Here is a 22,889-nt window from a genome sequence, read left to right on the forward strand (position 1 = left end):
CAATATTATTTTAGAAAAATGAACCCAGTAGAAGCATCACTACAGGCAGACATAATTTAAGTATTAAATTATTTAATGCGTATAACATTTTTACCATAATTAAATGATAAATTATTATATGGTCCCCAAAACTGCAAAAGCAGTTCCAGAATTGTAACAAATACCGGCATTTTATACATTGCCATCAATATACGCTTAAAAGCATTAAATATTGTACAGAACTTCCTCTTCGGTAGGCAGGGATGTGCAATTATGCCGATAATAAGTCTTTTCTGCTGGATGTTTTGTCCAAGGGCTGTCTTCTATGCTTGCTAGCCGAAAGGTGCTTGCAAATTCACTATCTTTTAACACCTCTACCAGTCTGTCAGGATGGTTTGTAATCATACCATCCACGCCTAATCTGAAATAAATGAATAAAAAAATGTTGGAAGGAAAATATTCTTAGCAAAAACTATACACATTTACAAAATCGAACTGAATCAAGCAATATATCTTTCGTGCTGATGTTTACGAAAATAATCATAGTTGTGTTTTCGAAATCCAACAGCTTTATGGAAAGGAGTTTAGAAAGTAGTGGAACTGTATCATATCATAACTCAAAATGTGATTGTACCCTTCAATAATGTGGTTACAAGTGGCTCTTCTCTCAGTTCCAATATTACTGGAAGCCATTCTACTTCTTAAGTTTTATTAATTTAATGACGTGTTAGCTTTATTTTTTATACTTAATTGTTTAACTGTTTTTACATTTTATTTAATAACTTCACTTATCATATTTTTTTTAGAGATTATAGCTTAATCACAACTTTTATAATCAAAGCACTATTAAACACGTATCACAATAGATTATATAACAGTGATAGAAGATAATTGGGAAAGTAATGTGCCAAAAAATTTATTTGTTTTCTTTTTTTGAGTCCCTTTGAAAAATGTAGTTTTTAAAGCTGTTCGTGTATAAAGTTTTTTCATTTTAGTTTTATATCTGTTGATTTTGGGGGGGGGGGTTGCTGAAATTTTGATGGATAACTTTTTTTTGCTACTTCGTAATGTTCTAGAATTAATGAAATGGTCTTGTTTAGTATTGTTACCTGCCAAAGAGCACCAGTTAAACTCTTTGCTAGTTAGCTCCTTGCAGCCATAGCAGTTAAAATTTCAACATGCAATAAAAGGGTCAAAAGCTCTACTCTTAGATACCGGGAATAGATTACAATTTCTATAACTACTCACTGAAAAGTCAGAGACTGTTGAACTAGACCGGTAGTGGTGAAGAGCGCTTTGTGCTACTATACGGAAAATAGTCAGGATTTCAACAGTCATAAAAATGGCAATTGAATGTTGTCAGGATTTCAACATCCATAAAAACTCTGTTTATAGAAGTCGGGGATAGAATACAATTTCCATTGCTACTCGCCAAAGACCGTTGAACTTCAAAAAATTACTCTAGTAGACAAGAGCCCCTTGCTGTTATACGGAAAATAGTGAAATGGTCATAAATTGATTACGTAGCGGCTAACTGTTAAGATTGAGTCTCAGTATGTGAAAACCCGATTATTAAATCAAAAGTAATTTAAGGTGTTTTTTTTCAATTTTTGCACAAAGCGATCTCAAATTTTTCACTCAGAGAAATCATGAAAATATTATTTTAAAATGACACCCTTTCGACAAGTTAATTTAATCTAGAAGATAAAAAAACCCACCTGAATCCCCCATTCTGTATATTTTTCATAAGCCGCATTTTGTTGGATGTTTGAGGGATTAACATTGATTTTCGAAGCTCTGTCGCCAAGGAAAATAAAAAAAACACAGTTTCAGTTCTTTACACTTGAAGTAAAACGATGAGTTTAAACTACATATACCGTCAAGTTGTGAAGAATTATTTGGGTCTTAGAATAACTAAATCTGGTGACATTTTCCCAGAAAAAAAATTATCAAAATCATTGCCTCATTGTCAGTTTTTTCAAATTTTTAGGAGCCCAGATGATGCAGAATTGCACTGTGGGCCAGAAGACCATGATCTTTGGTCAAATGTCGAAAGTTAAATTTTCAACTAAAATATGTGTAGTCAGTTTTAATACAGCCCAAATTAAGTATTCATAATCATTCCAAACATTATAATTTACTTTCTGGACTGACAAGAGTACAATGTAATGAAAAATTCGTTAAATTTTTTTTTTAAATGTAACTTTTCAATTTTTATTTCCGAAATATATATAGGAATTTCACCTTACTGTTACATTTTTATCAGAGTAATTAGTCTGAAATTATAGTACAATTTTTTAATTTGTTGGATTAGTTAATACTCTTGACAAACTTATGATTTATATCTTATCATTTGACATTTTACAATGTTTGAATGACTTTCGAAACTTAGTTCCCAACAGTTCCAAGAGATAATTAGCTAAATTGTTTTTTGTTCTCTTCTTTGATGTTTCTTCTTTCGAAAAAACCTGCCCCATTTTGCCCGTATTGCAAAGGGGGACTAAATATACCAAAAAAACAAAAATTATGTTTTTTTTCATGTTTTCGTGTAATTTTGTAATATTACTTCGGAAATATAATTTGCCTTTCATTTTTAATATAAAATTGCGAAAACTATTATATTTTCATTGCTACATTTAATTATTTAAACGTATCTACTATATTATTTTTTTAAATTTTGCTCGCCATATTTCAGCCGCCAGTTTTTTTTTGGGTATTTTTAGTGTATCTCAAAATTTTAACTATGAATTCAATTTACCTGCACATAAAAACCCGTAAATAAAAACCCCCAGAATTTGAAACAAGTTTTATCGAAATACTAATTTTGGCCACGAAACCTTGGCTGTTGACACACTGTGCATTGTAGTAATTTTTAAAATATTGAGAGTCTAGGGCACAAACGCTTTTAATTTCCTCAAAACTATGTCTTTTCTCCATATTTGCGTTATGTTTCATTTTCAGAATAAGTATAAATAGCGCTAGCTTTAAATAGGCTAAACTTTATATCCTAACAGTCATGAGTAATTGTTGAAATCTCATAGCAGTTATGAAAATGGCGCATTATGCACAAGAAAGCATCATTTCATATGTCGACGAAGCCTTCGAAAATCAACCTTCGATAAACTTAAGAAGCTGAAGCAGTAAGATACTACCTAATTAAAAACTTCTCGCATTCAAATTTATTCTCTGAAAAAATATACAAATAGGAAATAACAGTCGAAATGTTTCAAGCGCTTCAAAAATGTAGACTTAAAATTTAGAATTAAGGAACACTATAAATATGTCCGTTATCAAGAATGCGAAAAATCATCAGTTGCTGCACATTATTGGAATCTTAGGCATAAATTCAATTTTGACAAGGGCAAAATTATTTCCATGCCAATTGCATCAGCTCATCTTAAAGCTCAGGAATCTTGCTTTATCAATTTGAATGTTGATTTCCTTGTTAACGTCATTAATTCCTCACGACATCTCCATAGCGCTTGGAAATGCATTTTACCCTTTTAACCATTGTGGTCTGTCGAGCTCTGTTTTCGTTTTTTTTCTCTCCCGGCTAGTGATTTCTCTAGATTTGTCATCTTACTTTTATTTTTTCCCTTTTTTGGCAACTTTACTTTTTTTATTTATTTCAACTCATTTTTGTTTGTTCCCAGTCACGTATGGCAGATCTTGAAAATGGGAGCTTATTTTTTAAGCGCTTGAAGCATGTCGACTGTTATTTCTGATTTGTAAATTTTTGAAGCAAGCGAAATCTTTAGTCAGGTTGTTGTTTGTTGACGTATGCCTGCTTAGGCAGAGGGGGTGCGATTGTTCTTGTTTTTCAGTGGCGCCATCTATGGCCAAGAATTCGACTTCTGCCACACCATTCGTCACACTCGTTTATAGGACGGACCCATTCATACATCCATTCATTCATCCGCAGATTGTAATTTTGACCTGAATCAGAGAACGATCGATCTCCAATCCAGTACCCCCAGAGGTATTGATTTGTTATGAGGACTTTTGTGACTCGACAGATTTAACGTGCATCAGTCACTTTACTACACTTCTTCTTCTGCCGGCGGGGTTCGAACCCACGAACTCTCTGACATGGGCCCAGCGCCCTGCCAACCAGACTATCCCGGCCCTCTTTAGTCAGGTAATATGACCAATTGTTTATTTTATTTTTTTGTACAAATCTAAAAGAAAACTTTTTTTATACCTTAAAATTCTCTGCATTGTGCTACTTTTATCGACTGTCCACCAGTATACTTTTGACATGTAACTTTTTTCCTTGTAATCCCGTGAGTTGATGGCATCTATGAGTCTGTATGTGCCACGTGGGAGGCAATTGGTAATACCGTCTCCTTGCCAGAAGTTATTGCTACTTACATTGTTAGTCTGTAGGACGTATTCGATTGTTTTTAAATCTTCGTTGCCAGAAAATTCAAAACCTGCGTACAACAAGAGCTTTACTTTATTAGATAGCACTCGATAGCTTTTAGAGCTTATTGTAATTATCTGAGAGCTGTAAATCAATATAATATTTTCGATAGGCAATTTAAAACTGAACCTATTGTATCTATACAATACATAATTGTGTTTTGACATAATGAAGAAGTATTTTTTTTCTTTTTCAAAAATTTGGATTAGTTTTTTAGTTATCAGTCATTTTGTAAGGAAATCTATACTTTTTCGTCTTCAAAGAGCTATATTCAAAAAACTATTAAAAAATACATATACTTTTCTCCACTCTTATAAATGTATGAACCTTACAATTGAAATACTAATTTTCGACAACTTAAACCAATAATATATGAAGGAATTAATAATTTAATTCTAAGGTTCGCATTAGTTTACATTTATCAAAGTGGAGAAAAGTTTAACTTTTGTATTAAAAATGTAGCAACATATTCGATACGTAAATAGAACGCTTCGCTTTGATATATTTGTAGCTGTTCATAATTGTTATAATAAGTTTTTCTTCTTCTTTCCACGCTCTATTTTTTTTTCTTAAGCGAAGACGATAATTTTTGTAGCGATATAGAAATAGAAATTGATACCATAAAAAATTATATAGAAATAGAAATTGATACCATAAAAAATTAATTCGTTTTCGTGTTCTTTTCATGTATTTAGCATTTTAGTTTTTTTTTCTTAAGCGTTGTAGCTATATAATATATAAAATAGGAATTTAATTGTTTTTGAAGGAACGATCAAACTTACCTTGGATCTTTTTGGTTTTTCTATTCTTTATTTTAACAGTTTTTATTAAATGTAATTAGTTATTTTCAGAAAGTTTCAGTTTGCAGGTAAGCACTTAGATTTTAATATTGAAGTTTCATGATTTGCTTTCATAGCAATTGTTGTTCTAAATTATTCGTTGACTTCTTAAAAAACCCGATTACTGACATGGCAGAACCGCTTTCCAAAAAACTTTGTATTTTGTCAAAGAAAAAGACATTAAGAGATTCTCAAAGGAGAAGAAGGGCCCAAGAAACGTCTGTGGAACATCAAAGAAGGATGGAACATGACCGAATTTCGACAAGCAATTCTAGAGCCCAAGAAGTATCAGAGAAACGTCAAAGATTAGAAGAGGATCGTGTCTCAACTAGCAGTGTTAGGGCCCGAAAAACACCTGTGGAACGTCAAGGAAGATAAGAAGAGGATCGTGTCTCAACTAGCAGTGTTAGGGTCCGAGACACCCGCGAAACGTCAAAGAAGATTGGAAGAGGATCGTGTCTCTACTACCAGTGCTAGAGCCCAAGAAACATAGCGGGGCGGACAGCTAGCTGTCTTAGGCGGCTAGTATTAAATAAATAATAAATGTAAATAAGAAACTGAAGCAGTAAGGGGGGGATTAGAAATATGCAGACATGTTTTAAGCTCTCAAAATAGACACCCATTCTCAAAACTTGCTCGACGTAAAAGAAAAGAAGCAAAATTAAATTGAAATATTGAAAGAAAAATTTCCAAGCAAATATGAAAAATAAGTGTGAAAAACGAAACTTGAAAAACTGCAGTAGCAGAGACTTAAAAATAAGAAATGTCTGGCTAGTCTTGAGAACAGGCGCCTACTTTTAAGTGCTTAAATCATATCGACTTTTATTTCATTCCACTTATTTTAGAAGCCAATAAAGCTTTTTAATCAAGTAATATACCTTTGTTAGGTTTTTATATTGTTTAACATTATTATGTTTAAGTTGGTAATTGATTCTAATTTTTAACAGAAACTATACAAAAACAAATACAGGTATAGGACAAAATAATAGGAACACCTGTGAAAGAATGGAGTCGTTCTCGACAGTCCAATAAGCGGCGGGCACGTGTCGTAAGAATGTGCCACCTACTGGTGATGAAAGGCAAGGTATCTGTCTAGCATTTGGCAGTGTGAGATTTGCATGAGAAAAATCTGTTTCTAGCAAAACGAGATTATGTCCGACCTCTATGACCTTAAAAGAGGCATGATAATCGGAGCTCGCCTGGCTGGAGCGTCCGTGTCCAGAACAGCGAACCTTGTAGGTGTTTCAAGGACCACTGTATCAAGGACTCTGTTGGCATACACAAAGTTGGGTAAGGTGACTTCGGCGAGGCACAACAGCAGCAGGAAGTCGAAGTTGTCAGACCGTGATAGACGGGTGTTGAAGAGGATAGTCGCTCGAAAACGCAAGACTACACTGCCGGTGATAACATTTGAGATGAATACCCACCTCCTGAACCCTGTATCCATGAAAACTTTTCAACGGGAGTTGCATGCTGCTAACATTCATGGCAGAGTAGCTATTCCAAAACCGTTAGTTTCAGCGCGGAATGCTTTGAAGAGACTACAGTGGTGCCAAGACCACCTAAAATGGACACAACAGCAATGGGAACAAGTCATCCGGTCTGATGAATCCTCTTTTACACTATTCCAGCCACCGGACGTGTGTTCGTGTGGCGAACGCCGGCAGAAGCATTTCATGTTGACTGCCTGGTTCCAACCGTGAAACATAGAGGTGGTTCTGTGCTGGTGTGGGGCGCTATATCTGCCCGTGGATTGATGCCTCTCGTTGTCTTGAGAGGGGTGGTCAAAGGGGACCATTACCGAAGCATTCTTGCAGATCATCTTCACCCTATGCTTCATATTCTCTTTCCGGGAGAACGTCTTGTGTTCCAAGATGACAACGCCCCTGTTCACACGTCTCACTGTGTTCAAACATGGTTAAATGAGCATAATGATGAAGTGGACCATCTAACGTGGTGTCCTCAGTCCCCTGATCTCAATATCATTGAGCCTTTGTGGGGTTTTTTGGAGAAAAAAGTCCGTGCTCGGTTTCCTCTTCCACGCACACTCTCTGAACTCGAGACAGCTCTGCAAGAGGAATGGCTGCAAATTCCAATGAACTTTGTTCAAGACCTTTATTTGTCAATCCCACGTCGAATGCAAGCTGTCATTCAGGCCAAAGGTTGCCCAACTCCTTATTAATAAAATATTTTCTTTTTTTCACAGGTGTTCCTATTATTTTGTCCTATACCTGTATATTTTCTAAAACGGTCAAGGCAAAAAATTTAATAAAACTAAACTTATCAAAATTACTAAATATATATAAAAGCAGAAGAAATAAAAGTATTAATAAAATCAGATGAATCAGTTTTGGGGAATGTGGTGTTAAAAACATCAAAATGAACAAACTTAAAAGTGTTCTCTTTATTTAATAGTCGTACTTGAAGGAGTGTGTTACTACTCTAAGTTTACTTGGCTATCAATTTAATGTTGATCTTATTAATTCAACCTATTTCAGTACTGATTCTCCAGATTTTGATAAATTTTTAAATATTCCCTAGATATCAACTTAATTTCACTTTGGAACCCTTAATGGGTATAATATTTTATTGACTTTATTTTGTGTAAGGATCTTAAAACATAGGTTAAGAGGGATAATCCCAGAACCATCTGTATTTTAAAATGACAGTCATTTTGAGACGCTTTTATTCCGACTATTATAGATATGATGTGACAGTCATAGGAAAAAAAAATAATTTGAACAAAGATTTAAAGTTTAAAGAAGATGAAACTGAAACTATAAAACCACTTCAAAATCCATTTTTTCCCGTAATTTAACTTACAATATTATTCTTGATAATCTGGAATCATTCGCTAGAAACTAACCTTGATGAAATAGCAAGGGATCTTTTTTTAGCGTTAAATGAATAGTTTAATAAATAAATTTTAAAAGAAAATACGTTAAGATTTAACATACTACCAATTGTAATGAATGAAACTTCTCATATACTTATCGATAACAGCGCCATCTGTTGCCCCTTATTTAACGACTTAATAATGTTAGATACATTTTTTAATTACTTTCTATGGAAGCGTGATATCTTAATGAGGTATAGCCTAACTAGATTGGTGAAGCTGTTTAGCATGTTTGAAATATTCACTCAAAATGAAATACTAATAATAATTTTTAAAAAAAATACGCGTGTAAAGTTTTATGATTTTGAAGTCAGTCGGAAAGCTAGCAAATCAAAGAAAAATTTAAACTGATAAGTTCGGAAAATGTTTTTAACGGTTGAAGAAGAACATAATTAGAGCTTTTGATAATGAAAATATCTATAAGAAAAAGAAATTTTTATTTAATAATTGTCCTTAAAAATATTAATTTTAAGTTCGAATTTCGAACGTTAATGTATTTCTATAGACCATTATATGGTTCCATATGAATAGAAACACAGTAAAATTTTATAAAATTTTAACTGTAATGACAAGAAAACCCGTATTTTATTAAATGGTAATGTCGAGTAAATAATAAAGTAAATTTTGCTTTATAACATTTTCTCGACATTACAGTTTAACCTTGATTCGCACCGAAGGAAATTTTTTTTATGAACGCACATTTCCTGAATATATTGTTGCAATTTTTTTGCAGGTTATTTGGAAAGCGTGCAAAACATGTAGCTCATGGAAAATCGATGGACTAGTTTGTGGCATTAGGATTTAAACCCTACTTCTCCTGCACCTCTTTGATACTTTTTTAACATACTCTTATTTACTATATACCCTACGATTTTTTTATAAGACGTAGAGCCGAATGAAAATAAATTAATAAAAAAATAAATAAATAAATAATTAAAAAATAAAATAAAAAAAAAATAAAATAAAAAAAAAAATAAAAATAAAAAAAAAAATAAAAATAAAAATAAAATAAAAATAAAATAAAAAATAAATAAAAATAAAATAAAAAAATAAAATAAAAAAAATAAAATAAATAAAAATAAAATAAAATTAAAATAATAAAATAAAAATTAAAAAAAATAAAAATAAAATAAAATGAAAATTGAAAAAAGAAATTAAATTATAAGATAAAAATAATAATTAAAAAATAATGAAAAACAGAATACCCAGAATAGCCCTTGTTCCCTAATGATCGGATTATCACAGACTCAATCTTAATGGTTTGAGGGCTTAAAACTTAAATATGCTTATTACTCAGAACAGACTTTTTTTGTCAGCAAATCAGACACAAAATTATACTTTCTCTGAATAAACATGCATTTTTTGACGGATTCAGATTTCTGACCCTTAAAAAATGGGGGATGGGGGGCGCAATCTGAAAAATAGATTCCCAATAGTTAAGTCAGGAAAGCGATGGAAAATTTTAACCCTTCCTAATTTTTTTTACTTTTTGCTTAGTTCGCCATGCTTCGAAAACTTTTTAAGCGACTAGAAAACTTTTTACACACAATTATATAAATTATTCACCCAAAGATAATTTCAAGTAATGATATAATTTTTGAAAATTAATTATTTTACATATTTTATTTAACAAAAGTTAAAATAGTTTTGAATTGTAAAGTATATAGATTTTTATATATCATTTTAAAAAATGCAACTTTATATGGAACAATAAAAAAAAATTTAAGAGCAATTCATGATTAGTTTCTGTGTTGAAATTTGATTTTGCAAGAACTAACTTTTATAATTCCATTCAACAATTTTATATTCACTTAAAAAGTTCTCGAGAGAGTGCGAGAAGCGCAAAGAATAAAATTTGCATAAGGGTGTCTAAGTTTTTTACCACTTTCCTGATCAAACAACTGAAAACATATTTACCAGATTGTGGTTACCGCTATTCCTCATATTCTTTTAGGTTTAAAAATCCAACTCAGTCGAAAAAAAGTATACTTATTTAAAGAAAGAACGTTTTTGTGCCTTATTTCGTAATTTAAAATATCGCTGCTCTAATTAATTTTATTTTATTTTATAAGCGGAGTTGAACAGTCGACCCAATTTTGAGTTTGCGATTATCAATGTTCAACTTCATAATTTTGAACCTAATCCTGAGGACAAGGGATGAGATTACTAAGTATTTGGAGAAATTTTATTTGCGGAGGACTCTTTAATGAAATATGCCCGCATTTGCGTTCTATGAAGATTAAAACCACGAAAACCTCTCACGGGAAGCTGGACTGTTAGGGGACTCTAACCTCTGATCCGTTTACCAATGAGAATGTTTTACGTCAGCACCTTGGTAGTCGTGAGCCGAGTCCGGAATTAATATCGACCAGTCATCGCTGGCATTCGAAACTGAGCCTTATTGGGTAGCGAGCTCTCTATCCCCTGAGCCACCATGCTATAATTAATTGGCATATTTGAAATCACCTTTGTAAATCACTAAGATTCAGTCTTAGTATGTGAAGATTCGATCTAAGACTAGACCTAAATTTACTAAGAGTATTTAATTGTTTTCTGTGGTTTGTGCATACTGTAATTTAAAAACTTTACCTATTTTATCTTTTCTAAATGTGGCATTCCTTTCTTCCAGCGTTCCGAGAAAACCATGAAATAACTCAATGTGACTTACATAGGGCAACGACACTAAAATAAATGCTTGCCCTCCTGCTTCTCCTAAAATATAAAAACGTGGAATTATTTCTTTCTTTAATTAATTGATATTATCTATAGCAGGTAATACTCCATATATTAAGATCGACACATAGTCTGTTTTAATTTACAAATGCCACTGAAACTTCGATATGCACTGTATACGGAAATGAAATCTGCAATAAAATATTAGTTCAAATTTCGACCACCAGGTGCATTCTATTTTAGTAAAACTCATGTTTAAAACGCGTAATATCGTTTTTAGGTATAGCGTGTAGAGTTTCTCAAACCCGTGTAATCTGCAGAAAGTTGTTCTGAAAGAAAAATATTTTGCTAGAAGCCCTCGTTTTTTTCGTATGCAATGGCATATTATAATATTAAAATTATAATGATAACTAGTGTCGAACAGCAGACCCAATGTTGAGTTTACGACTATCAATGTTCAACTCTGCAGCCTTGTAAATTGATTCCTACCCAGAAGACAAGCGAACACCTGGATCAAGTGTTGGTACAAACTAGACTTCGAAGTGGAAGTTGTGATTGATCTTACGAGCATATGTATTGCGTTTAGTGGAAAACAACGAAAACCTCCCTTGCTCATAGAGATCGGATTTTATCTCATAACCTGCCATCACTGAGGATATTTTACGTCAGTACTGTGGTAGGCGCCAGCCGGGAGCAGAATTCATATCGACCAACCACCTCTGCAGTTTGAATCAGGGTAACCTCATTGGGAGGTGAACTCTCTATCCCCTGAGCAGGGGAGATTGATTGCTAAAATAGTGATTTTAGATTTCAAAAAAACTGCCCCTAATCGCTTAGATCTTGTTTCGTACATGAAAAGTGTCAATGATTGAAATTAATGATTTGATTTTTTTCAGATTTCATTTCCTCCCGGTTCATGAAGCGTATAATAAATTTTATCGACATCATTAACATATCAGTAATAATTTGCAAACATTTAAAAATCGGTAATTTTTTATTTAGCGTATTAATTATGCGGATGCTTTTATTTAACTATGAATTAATTTTAATTTTCTTGGACTAGTGAATTTTTTATTCACAGATTTTATACACCATCGATTTGCACTTTAAATGCACTGTATCGTTTATTCATTGTATGAACCTAAGCAATGTATAGCTATAATGCGTCGAAAGTAAAAGTATTCAGCTGTGATTTCGTTTACGATTAGTGATGCATGATTAGTTTACGATTAGTTTACGATGTATGTACGCTTTAAAAATATACTGCTGCATTAAGTCCTTCTACGAGATTAATTATCAGTGCTTTCTGAAGCTCTTTCGCCAAACTATGATTTTAAAATATATATATATATATTATCATTCAGTGAAGAATTATATGAACTTTCGAACTGACAAATAACTTAAGTGTTTTTTAAGTTATGAAAATTTTAAAAAAAACCCAGTCAATTAGGCGCTATTTCACAACCTAGATAAAAAATTATCAATTCCAAATGTTTACACATTTTTATGAGTCCAGATGATAAAATGTTGAAGCAACTTTTTAAATATCAAAAAAATAGATCTTTAACGCTTTTTATTATTACAAAACCGCTGCTTTTTTTCATATAAGCGTTTTTTACAACATAGAGGATGCTGAATAAAGATAGGACAAACTTTGTCAAGTTTATTCCCTCTTTAATATAATTGTAACCACCTGTATACGAACTTGTTCTTATCACCTAGATTTAATCTGTTATAACATCCAGGAGGTACTCTAATATAAGGTACGAAGTTAATCGTTTACGTAGCATAACATATTAAATTTCGACATTGAAAAACATGATCTAGTTGTTGTTTGCGGCAGAGTGCATCGCAGTAGAAGGTGTTTAAATGGTAAAAAGCAACAAAGATTACCATTAATTAAATATGTACATAATAACGGCTCAAAATAAGAAAACGAAATTAAACAAAAGGATTGATTACATTACATGTGTCTCATTCCAGATTCATTGTCCAAGTGGCGACACCATCAGTGCAGATTTAATATTCGGGTTATCCCCGAGCGCTCTAAATGTTCAATGTAGGCTTTCGTTTTACGTTTCCAACTCTTCTCCTCTATGTGGACATTGTTTTTTTTGTAATAATAACCCATATGCACCAATAATTTCAACACAATCCATAAGTTTTTGAATTCGGCTGACCTTAGGTCAATACAACTACCCCCAAATCATTTATAGATACATGTTTAAGAATGATAAAGTGATTTTCGGTAGATTCTCTAATGAATGGTATTTAACATCTATATGTTTTGTTCAATGACGGTTTAAAGGATTTTCAGATAGTTTTGAAGCATCAGAAATGTTACCAAATATGGAACAGAATATGTTAAGTTACGTAGAAATTACAAATATCAGCTGAATCTATTATTGCCCCAATCTAATGCTGAACAAAAGAAGAAAATAAACGCTTTAGAAACACTCAAATTGATCCAGGTAGTCTGAAAAAATGTCATTAGTAAATAGTTTTAGAAAAGGTGGTTTATCGACTCCTTCGATGGTGCAACCCCTTGAAACGCCGCTTGACCATAACCATCAAGAAGGGAGGTTATGGCTGGATGGCTAGATGATTATGGCTTGACTCTACTGCTCATGTTATTATGGAGAACGAGGTAGAGCTCTATGATGAAAAGTGATTAGAATATTCGTGATGTTTTAATTTGTGAGACACAGGCCATTTCAATTGTGGATATTATAGAATCGTCCAGTGAAAGCAGGGACGGAGATGAAACTAAATCTGCGATATCTTCTCCAACCTATAATAACGCTGTGAGGAAAGCTTTCATCTGAATTCTCCATGTTTCATAGTTCTCTTTGCTTAAGAGTGTAACTCTTTGCGTCGCGATTAAAATCATGTTTTAACGTAATCATAATGGTTTGTGTTATTCGCAGAAACTATAAGCAAGGCAATAAATAAAAGAATTTATAGTTAGGAAATTAACTTAATTGATATTTTAATGTTGTGAAGAGCCTTGTTTTTTCTGTATGTTTGGCATGCTTTTTGTGGACAAAAAAATTCCGTCATTTGTTTTGTAGCATGACTTGTTAGACCACACTAAGATTATATACTGAATCTCATAAGTGATCTTGAAATTATAAATTAGATTTTGATATTGTAAGGGAAGATATTGAGTCGTTAAAATTACTTAATGTAATCACGAATTGTTTCAAACTCTCTTCATTTAAATGTTTGCATTAATTTCATTAATATAATAGGAAAAAAATATGCAAAAGTGATTGTTAGGAACATTTTCAACTTCAATATTTAAATTCTCGTGGAATTTTTGAAGCTAAATTAAACATGACTAAACATGATAAATCATAGTTTATATTTTAGGAAGCAAATATCTCATTTTATGAATTTACTTTGTAAAGATACCACCAGAAATATTAATTAAGTGTAGCAGATAACTTCCATTTTATACAAAGAGGGTATCGTCCGCCTTAAAGGTGCAGCTAAAAAGAGTGTCCACGAGGAAAAAATTATTTAGAAATTTAGCACAATGCTACCAAGAACAATGTTTAAAGGGTATTTTCGACTTTACAGAATCAGCATTGTTTTAGTGACTGTCCATTTTGGTGTAATGAGACATTCTGAGACGTAAAAGTTAAGCTCTCGATCTAGTTCAGCCTTGACTTAACCTAACAGTCATTAATAATGAACAGCAGTTACGAACTCTTGATTTTACTTTGTAACCGTAGTTGAACAGCCGACCCAACTCTGGGTTTACGACTGCCAGTGTCCAATTCCGTAGCCTTATAATTTTGAACCCAATGCAGAAGACAAGAGAACTCCTTGATCAGTACCTCCAGAGATAGGGATTTGTTGTGTGAACTGGGAGGACTTTGTGGCAGGTTTAACGACCTCAGTCAACCCAACAGATTTAACGTGCACTATTTAATACACGGGGATTCTCTGGCTGGCTGGATTCGAACTCCCGTTCTCACGAACACGAGTCCAATGCCCAACCAACCAGGCTATATCGAATAGTTCTTGATTAAAGCTTTCAAAAGACTGTTTTAATCAAGAATTACAAAGCAACGATACCGTGAGGGAAAACAAAACATTAATACTTTAATGCATCACTCTTGATTATAAGCAATGCTTTTGAAGGAAGTTGAGTCGAAAGCGCACAGTGGTGACTGACAACGGGAAGACGTGAGTCCAGATTTGCACTTATAAATATATAATACCTTAATGCACTGTATAAGATTAAATCACAGGATGAGTGTTTAAATATTTAGAGCAATTTCTGTCAAGATCAATGTCTAACTACAAAGCGGTGAGTTAACGAGGATGGATCTACCAGCCGCTGCAGATATCTGGTACTTTGTAATGAACGTATGATAAATATTATGTGAAAAGTTTAGTTTGATAACCATTTCGATTTATTAGGAAATTAAAAATGTTTACTATTACTACCTCAAGTTCTAGGTCTTTCTTTTAAAAAAATGCTTCAAAGCAGTTATTTAACTATACGCATAGTAAGAAAGTAAAAAAAAAGTTTAAGAATTAGAAAGAGATTATTACTTACCATTTTGCCAATAAATATCTAACAATTTTTTAGCAATATTTTCTCCAGCATGCTTCAAACTTCCTGCACCTATAGAACTTACTTTTAGATCCATAAAGAGGAAAACCAATTCCTTTCGATATTTTGGACTACCTGGAAAAAATTTGCAAAGAAATATTATTTCCTATTTAAGTTTCCTGCGTTTAGGTAAAGAAATTTTAAAATTTTCCTATCGAAAAATGTTGTAATCAATACTCTGAGGTAGCCAGTTCCTTAACACTAGGTTTACGGACGTTTCTTATATACCTATCTCTACGGACACACGTCAATTTGACGTATGAAAGAATTGTGATTCTTAATTTAATAAATTCAATTTAGTAGATTTTTATCCACCACTATTTCTAAATAATTCGTTTGCTTAAATAATTCACCACTTCATATTTCAAAATTTACTTTGTTGATATTTACCATTTTTTAAATTATTTTCGCGTGTCCGGAGCAGTTGGCATCTCTGCACTTAGAAACCAATGTATATGTATACTATAAGAAAAAAATGAAGATATGAGATATATATTTATAAAATATTCTAGTATTTTATGTTTCAATACTCGAACTAAGCAACTGAAACCTTCAAAATCTGACACTCTGACATCAATTGACATTCTGCGTTTGTTCTTTCTATTATTGCTTATCGGCAACAGTTGTTTATCGCTTGTTTTATTTGAGATAACGAATCGAAGTATTGTCGGTACATTCCTATTTATTATTGATGTGATAATTTCTTGTTTACTTAAACTTTTGTCTAAATTATGATCGCGTCAAATTGACGCATATCCGTAGAAATTGGTATACCACATAGAGAATTTCAATATTTCAACGCTTTTGAGGTAAAGAGCATTTAATATATATTTACTTCGATCAATGGTTAAAAGTCATTACAAGAGATAAAATAAAAATTCAAACGGGTTTTATAATTTTCCTTACAAAAGTCGAAATACGTCAAAATGACGTGCCCCGTAAACCTAGTATTAAGTAACTGTTGAGCTTAAGCAAGTTAACTGAAAGCAAAACTTATGCACAACTGCGCCTTGTATTAAGAAAGTTTAGTTGGAAAGAAAACAATTTCGATAAACATGCTGGTAAAGATTTGTTCGGAAATATTCTAGTAATAATACAGGCTTTACTGCAAAAGACTATAGATATACACAAAAGAATAAATGAAAGACATGATACAGAAAAGAAACTCCACGTTTTAAATTTTCGAATTATTAATAATAAAATAAACATATGTATTTAAATTTGTTATTTTTTCATGCTCGACATCTAAACATTCGTCACTAAAATAATATTCTTGCAAATCCCTTTAATGCTACTTGTGAACTCTTAATGGTTTGATTATAATGAATCTAATTTATGGTCAAAAGCTACTTTAATAATCCGGCGTTTTGTTAACAACTGTCATCATTTTGCAATACGCAATATTAATTGGAAAATTCTCCTGTACTTCCTAATCAACATTTATTGCTGTGATCTTAAAAATACGTTAGACTAATTTAAAAATATATCATTCATTACCCAGAAAGCCTAATTCATTTCAGACAGTTTGCGATAAGTATTAAATGGAGAATGTTTCCTGTAAATACCCTCAATGGAATAGGCTTCACTAAATTTGTTCAAATTAAATTATTCGCATGCTTCTAACTTTGGTCTACACATTCATAAACAGGCTGTAATAAGCCTGAAAAATATCAGACTGAATATAAAATATTAGAGATTTTTTCAATCAGCCTGTAAAATAATTATTGAAAAAGATCGGTGATATCTAAGACATAGAGTTCTGAATAAGCTTACGAGAGTACTATGATGGCTCAGGAGATAGGGTGACCACCTTCCTATAAGGAGACTCGGGTTCGAATCCAAGCGGTGTTTGGTCGATACGAAATCTACACCTGGCTAGCACCGACCACAGTGCTGACGAGTTTCTTACGTTTAACGCTTTTAAACTTGTATTTTTCAATAAAAATAGACTAAAAAAGTCAACTATAACTTGGAGAGAGAAGCAGATTGCATATTAAAAATTAGCAATACAAAAGTATACAAAAGCTCAGTTAATCTGTTAAAAAATCTCATGCAACAGAAAACTATAAAAATATATATACTTGTTCCCCAGTGTTATTCTTACCGGGCGTTGTAATATCCCGCATGTATTCTAAATAGGTGTCTAGCTTCTCCCGCAGCATGCAAGTTCTAAAGCAATCGCATGGAACAGGATGGTAGGTAATAACTGGATTTTCCCCATCAAAGTACACGTCGAATTCCAAACCATTTGCTCCTTGGTCTAAGTAACTATCTACTTCTCCCAATGTATTTACCATATGAGCAATATTCCAAATGGGCCTTCTATTATCTTCAGCACTTGTGACTACCTGTCGAGTATAACGTTCTCAATTAAAATATTGATAATGTCTTATATTATTATCCTAGAATTGCATGCGATCAAGATTACTCAATAACCGTCGACTGTTATCACTGGAATCATGCCGATATTAAACCTGGAATATCTTATTTTGTTTCATTTTTTTTTCTTTTACGGTTACTCGTTATGTCAGTCTATCCACAATGTCGGCATAATCAGTAACAACTATATCATCAATATTTTATGTCTCCCTAAAATCATTTGTGCTAAATTTCTGAAAATTGACAGAGTATACAGAGAACACTATCATACGAAAAATCGTTTAAAAATTCCAATTTGTCCGTTTTGAGAAGATTTTTAAAAAATTCATATATATATATATATANTATATATATATAAGGCATGATAGCAAAACATAAAGGCTCTTACCAGGACGCATTCCCTTACGACAAAGAAAGAAAGGTTTCAAAATAAAGAATAATTGTCCTAAGATAAAAATCACTATTTATAATGCGTCTATGCTTAAAAAATTGCTGAGGTAAAATGTACTGATGTAAAATATATGTAACTGATGTAAAACAGTGCTGATGTAAAATATCCCAAGTGGTAGACGAATTATGGGTTATTTATAATAATTAATATCCCTTTGCAGTCAAGCTCACCGTGAAAAGTTTTCCTAGTTTTCCTTTCTATGCAATGCAAATGAGGATTGGTCCCATTAAAAATCCTCCACAAACGCAAAATTTTACCAATACTTGATCCAAGAGTTCCTTTGTCTTCTAAATTGAGACTAAAATTACAAGACTATGGACTTCAACATCGGTAATTGTAATTTCAAATTTGTCTCGGCTGTTCAAAGACGGTTATAAAAAAAATTGTCATTATAATATAATTGAATAATGTAATTAAAAACTACAAGTTTGTTATAAATATATTGAAGTATCTCTTTTAAAAAACTCTACTCAGTATCGCTTTTTTTTACTTATTAAAACAGAATTTTGCGCATATTGTATCATTATAGCCAATTAGTTTATTATATTAAAACTATTTCGAAATTAAAAAAATTAATTTGATTTTAAAGTAAAAAAGTACTTTGATTGCTTTTGAAAATTAAAAAAAATTAATTTAATCGATATGTTTTGATTTCAAAATGAAATATAGTTATATTGTTCCATACCTTTAATATAAACAAAATCAACAAATTCCAGACCATTCTTTTATTTATCTTCCTACGACCCTCTGTATTCCTAATGCTCCAATAAGACTGAAATGCTCCAATCCTCTTTCCAGTTCTTATGAATTCCTGTGTAGCTCTTCTGTAATTCATAATGGTTACAGCAATTAGAAAAAAACAAATTTTTCACTAAAATTAAAATTCACGCAAGATTTGAATTTTTGAACTTTGTGCTCCAATGTGTTGCAAATAAAATAAAAGACAGAATGACAGCTAATAGTTTAAATGTTACTAAAAAGAGCTACACAAAATTACAACGTGTTTTCATCATTGTTGTACCCTTTCTTCGACGCGTAATTTGATTAAGTATTCCCGAGAGATTAAATGAGCTATGATTTTTTTGAACCTAACTTAAAATACAAGGGAACTCATTTTAAATTACAAGGGAACTCCTGAATCAAGCATTAGGGTGAACTATCTTTCGTGGAGAAGTTTTTAAGGAGCTTATCCGCATTGGCGTTACATGCCGAGGAAAACCACGAAAACCTCTTGGGTTATTTCGACTAAAAAGAGATTCTAACCAGTAATCTGTCTAGCGTTTAGGATATTTTCCCTCAGCACTGTGGTCAGTCCTAGCCGGGAACAAAATTCACAGCAACCATTCACCGCCTGGATTCGAATCTGGGTCAACTCATTGCGAGGCAAACGCTCTATCTCCTGAACCACCGTGGCTAAAGGAGTAAACATGCTCTTTTAATATTTATAATCAGTTGAGAACGATTTATGAATAAAATAATCAAATGAATTTTAGCTAAAAATATTATCGCAGAAGCATTCTTTTTAATGTCCATTTGCGAAAACCAAAATTAAAGCAACTTTAAATCAGTTTTCTTAAATTGTGTCTTGAAAATAATAATTTTTAGTCAACACAGTCTGAGAATAATCAGCTACGTAAGCATAGATAGTGTATGCACATTTCGGCAAGAGGGAGGTACAGCAGTATGACTGACATACGTGCCCCAAAGTTACCTTGAATGTCACGAATTGTCAATAAAAATTAAAATAATTATTCGTGTATTTACATGTTTGCATTTAATTATAATTTTTCGTAATATAATATCCATTTAAGTACAGTCAGTGTGTATAAAAAAATATACCTAACTTTCCTCTTGTTGTGAAAGAAAAAAGGAAGAGATTGAAAGTGAGGTAAATCTATTTGGAGCTTTTACTTATTGCAGTTTTAATAATCAATATTGCATTTTAAACTTTAATAGTAAAGAGCTGTAAACACCACTCTAATTGATTAAACTGTAAAAAATTCTCGTAAAATTTACAGTTTTAAACCGACAACTGGGTTGTGCAAAATAGTAAAATTTGCGAAGTAAATACATAACATCAACGGTTTTTTAACATACTTAAATAATTATTTCTCGTAAAAATTATGATGAAAATCTATGTCTGGACTGGTTTTTTAAGGAAACAAAACCAGTTTTTTACAACAAAAATAAATCTGTTTTCTTAACCGATTTTAACCCAAATGGAATCAGACCTGGATCATTTCATCTGGACGCACACGCTATGCCTCTTGAGCCGCTGTAGCTTCATTGTTTATTGATTGGTCCAACATTTTATCAATTTGACAATAAAGTAGAACTTCAGTTGTATTTATACGATTTGCAAAACCTTGAAATAGTTGCTAAAAGGTAAGAGCCAGTATACAAAACAATCGTAAAATGATTGGGAAAAAAAGTTATACTACGAAACGCAAAACTGCAGGGCAAAAACTAGAATTTCATTTGATGGTTTTAATCCTTTAATGATTAAGATGAAAACCCCTTTTATCAACAAAACGGCTTTAAACCGTTAAATATACGAAAAAATTTCCAAAAAAAATAACAATGGTTATTTTTTAGTTTGCCGATTTATAGAAAAAATAGACTTATTCCACTTTCAAAATAACGGTTCTAATACTTGATATTCCCCGATGGTCTAAAGATTGGTGACCGGTGCTCAAGATAAAACTAAATTAATTTAATAACCAATTAATAATTAATAGCGAATCATTTAAATAACACATAACAAATGAAAGTGCTCTCTTTTTAATTGATATTATATTGTATTTTTATTAGCTTGTTTTTGGGGTTTGTAACGATAGTATTTTATAATAAAGATATCGGTCACACTTTCTGACTAGCTGAAGCACTTAAATATGAATAGGAACTTAGTACTTGATGACAGCGTTCCCATTTCGCTACAAGCAGAAGATATCGTCATGTAATTGTAGAAGGGAATTAATTGTCAATGAAATTTCAGACTGCTTTCCGTAAAGCTGGAAAAAGAATTTGCTGTCAAGTTTCTGAAATTAAAGTTTATCGTCAATCACAATTTTGACCACAAGGTGCCACTAAATCAAAAAAGAGGAAAATAGCAAAATAAAATTAAAATTTTAAAAGCATAATTTAAAACTTTATGTAGTTTCATTTTAAAATCCAACATTTTTATTAAAATCTATAGAAAAGTAATAAAGTTTAAAATTTGAAATATTGAGAGATGTTAAAGTGTAATCATAACATCACATACCTGGTAAAGGTCTGAAGTTTTCTTTAGAAATATTCAGCTTTAGTTAACATTAGAGATAATACAAAATGATTAAATCCCAAGGGGAACAGAAAAGATGATTTTATATAATGGGTAAAAAAAAAAAGAATAAGGAAAAAATTAACATTATATTGATTTATAATTGATGTAACTAACGTCGAATAAAAAAAAGATTTTACTATCTAAAAAAGCTAAGAGAGAGAAAGAAATGAAAATAAATTAAAAAAAAAGTTTCAAATGTAATTAATCAACGTCATGACTATGAATAGGGTAATTTCGAATCATTTTCTGCAAGAATGTGTTGCAATATTTTCTTTTGAAAATTAAATTAAATATAAAATGAAAACAAATTTTGAATCGGAAATTGAATTTTCTTCATTATTTATGTTTGTAATATTTTTTAATTTTATTATTCCTCTAAAATGTTTAGGATGATTATTAGAGAAGAGCAAAAACGAATTCTTAGAAAATTGTCTTCTATTAGAAATAAAAACGTGACCGAACCTATCAAAAAACAATACTAACATTTTTAAATTTATTTTAAGACTGTTCAAGGACGATTATAAAATAAAATAAAATTCATTTTAAGTAGATTGGCGTCGGCTCAGGGAATAGAGCGCAAGCTTGAAATTATTTGATCTAGGATCAAATCACAGCTATAATTGACTGATGGAAGTTCTTCTCCTGGTTCACATGGACCACAATGCTGACATAAAATATCCTCAATGACAAACGGATCATGGGCTTGAATCCACTCTCCATCGGATTGTTTGTGGGAGTTTTTGAGGCTTACCTTTCCCGGTAACGAAAAAGTCGAAAAATCGTCGATCGTAAAGTCATCGAAAAGTCGTCCCCGAAGGCTAGTTTGTTTCAGTGATTGATCCAGGAGTTCCCTTGTCTTCTGGTTTGAGCTTAAAATTGCAAGGCTGCGGAGTTGAACATTGATAGACTTAAATAGTATTGGATAGGCTGTTCAACGCCGGTCATAAAATAAAATATAAAATTGATTTTAAGCTTGTCTACTTAAGCATTTGGTTAAAAATTACCTTTTCATTTTTGAAAGTTCCTCGCATTATTATTTTTAGCTTTGTTAAATTTACGAATTCATTTCATAGTTTTTTTTAAAAAAATAATTATTTTATTTTATTATTTTTTTATTATTTTTTTATTATTAGTTTCATTATTTTTTTTTATTCATTATTATTTTTATGGAATGAAATTGAGAAATTCGGTTTTTTGCATATGTCGTCAACATTTTTTAGCTTATCATGCTTATTAAAAAACTTTCCGAATTTTCGAATTAGCCTACAAAAGTGTGGGTATTTGCAGCAATAATATATAT

The 22,889-nt window shown here is 31.7% G+C and overlaps 1 protein-coding gene across 1 annotated transcript; it reads right to left on the minus strand.

Moving 5' to 3' along the window:
• Positions 1 to 55: 55 nt before the first annotated feature.
• On the minus strand, positions 56 to 21,614 carry LOC107456403 (dermonecrotic toxin StSicTox-betaIB1i). Its single transcript, XM_016074295.3, has 7 exons — positions 21,530 to 21,614; positions 18,953 to 19,091; positions 17,542 to 17,785; positions 15,381 to 15,512; positions 10,727 to 10,849; positions 4,181 to 4,412; positions 56 to 400 (listed from the first exon to the last, which is right to left on the minus strand). Exons 2-7 carry the CDS (start codon positions 18,986 to 18,988, stop codon positions 205 to 207), a joined length of 963 nt encoding a protein of 320 aa, XP_015929781.2. The 5' UTR covers positions 18,989 to 19,091; positions 21,530 to 21,614; the 3' UTR covers positions 56 to 204.
• Between the last annotated feature and the right edge of the window lie 1,275 nt (positions 21,615 to 22,889).

This window comes from Parasteatoda tepidariorum, chromosome 2 (genome assembly GCF_043381705.1).
Source record: "Parasteatoda tepidariorum isolate YZ-2023 chromosome 2, CAS_Ptep_4.0, whole genome shotgun sequence".
Taxonomy (NCBI): Eukaryota; Metazoa; Arthropoda; class Arachnida; order Araneae; family Theridiidae; genus Parasteatoda; species Parasteatoda tepidariorum.

What these genes read in the sequence shown, in the direction of transcription:
- LOC107456403 (XM_016074295.3), bottom strand. Translation starts at nt 18,988, where the DNA reads ATGGTCTGGAATTTGTTGATTTTGTTTATATTAAAG. An exon ending in TGATTTTGTTTATATTAAAG is followed by an intron (nt 17,786 to 18,952) that starts GTATGGAACAAT and finishes TATACTCGACAG; the next exon opens with GTAGTCACAAGTGCTGAAGA. An exon ending in ACAATGCAGAGAATTTTAAG is followed by an intron (nt 401 to 4,180) that starts GTATAAAAAAAG and finishes CATTTATTTCAG; the next exon opens with ATTAGGCGTGGATGGTATGA.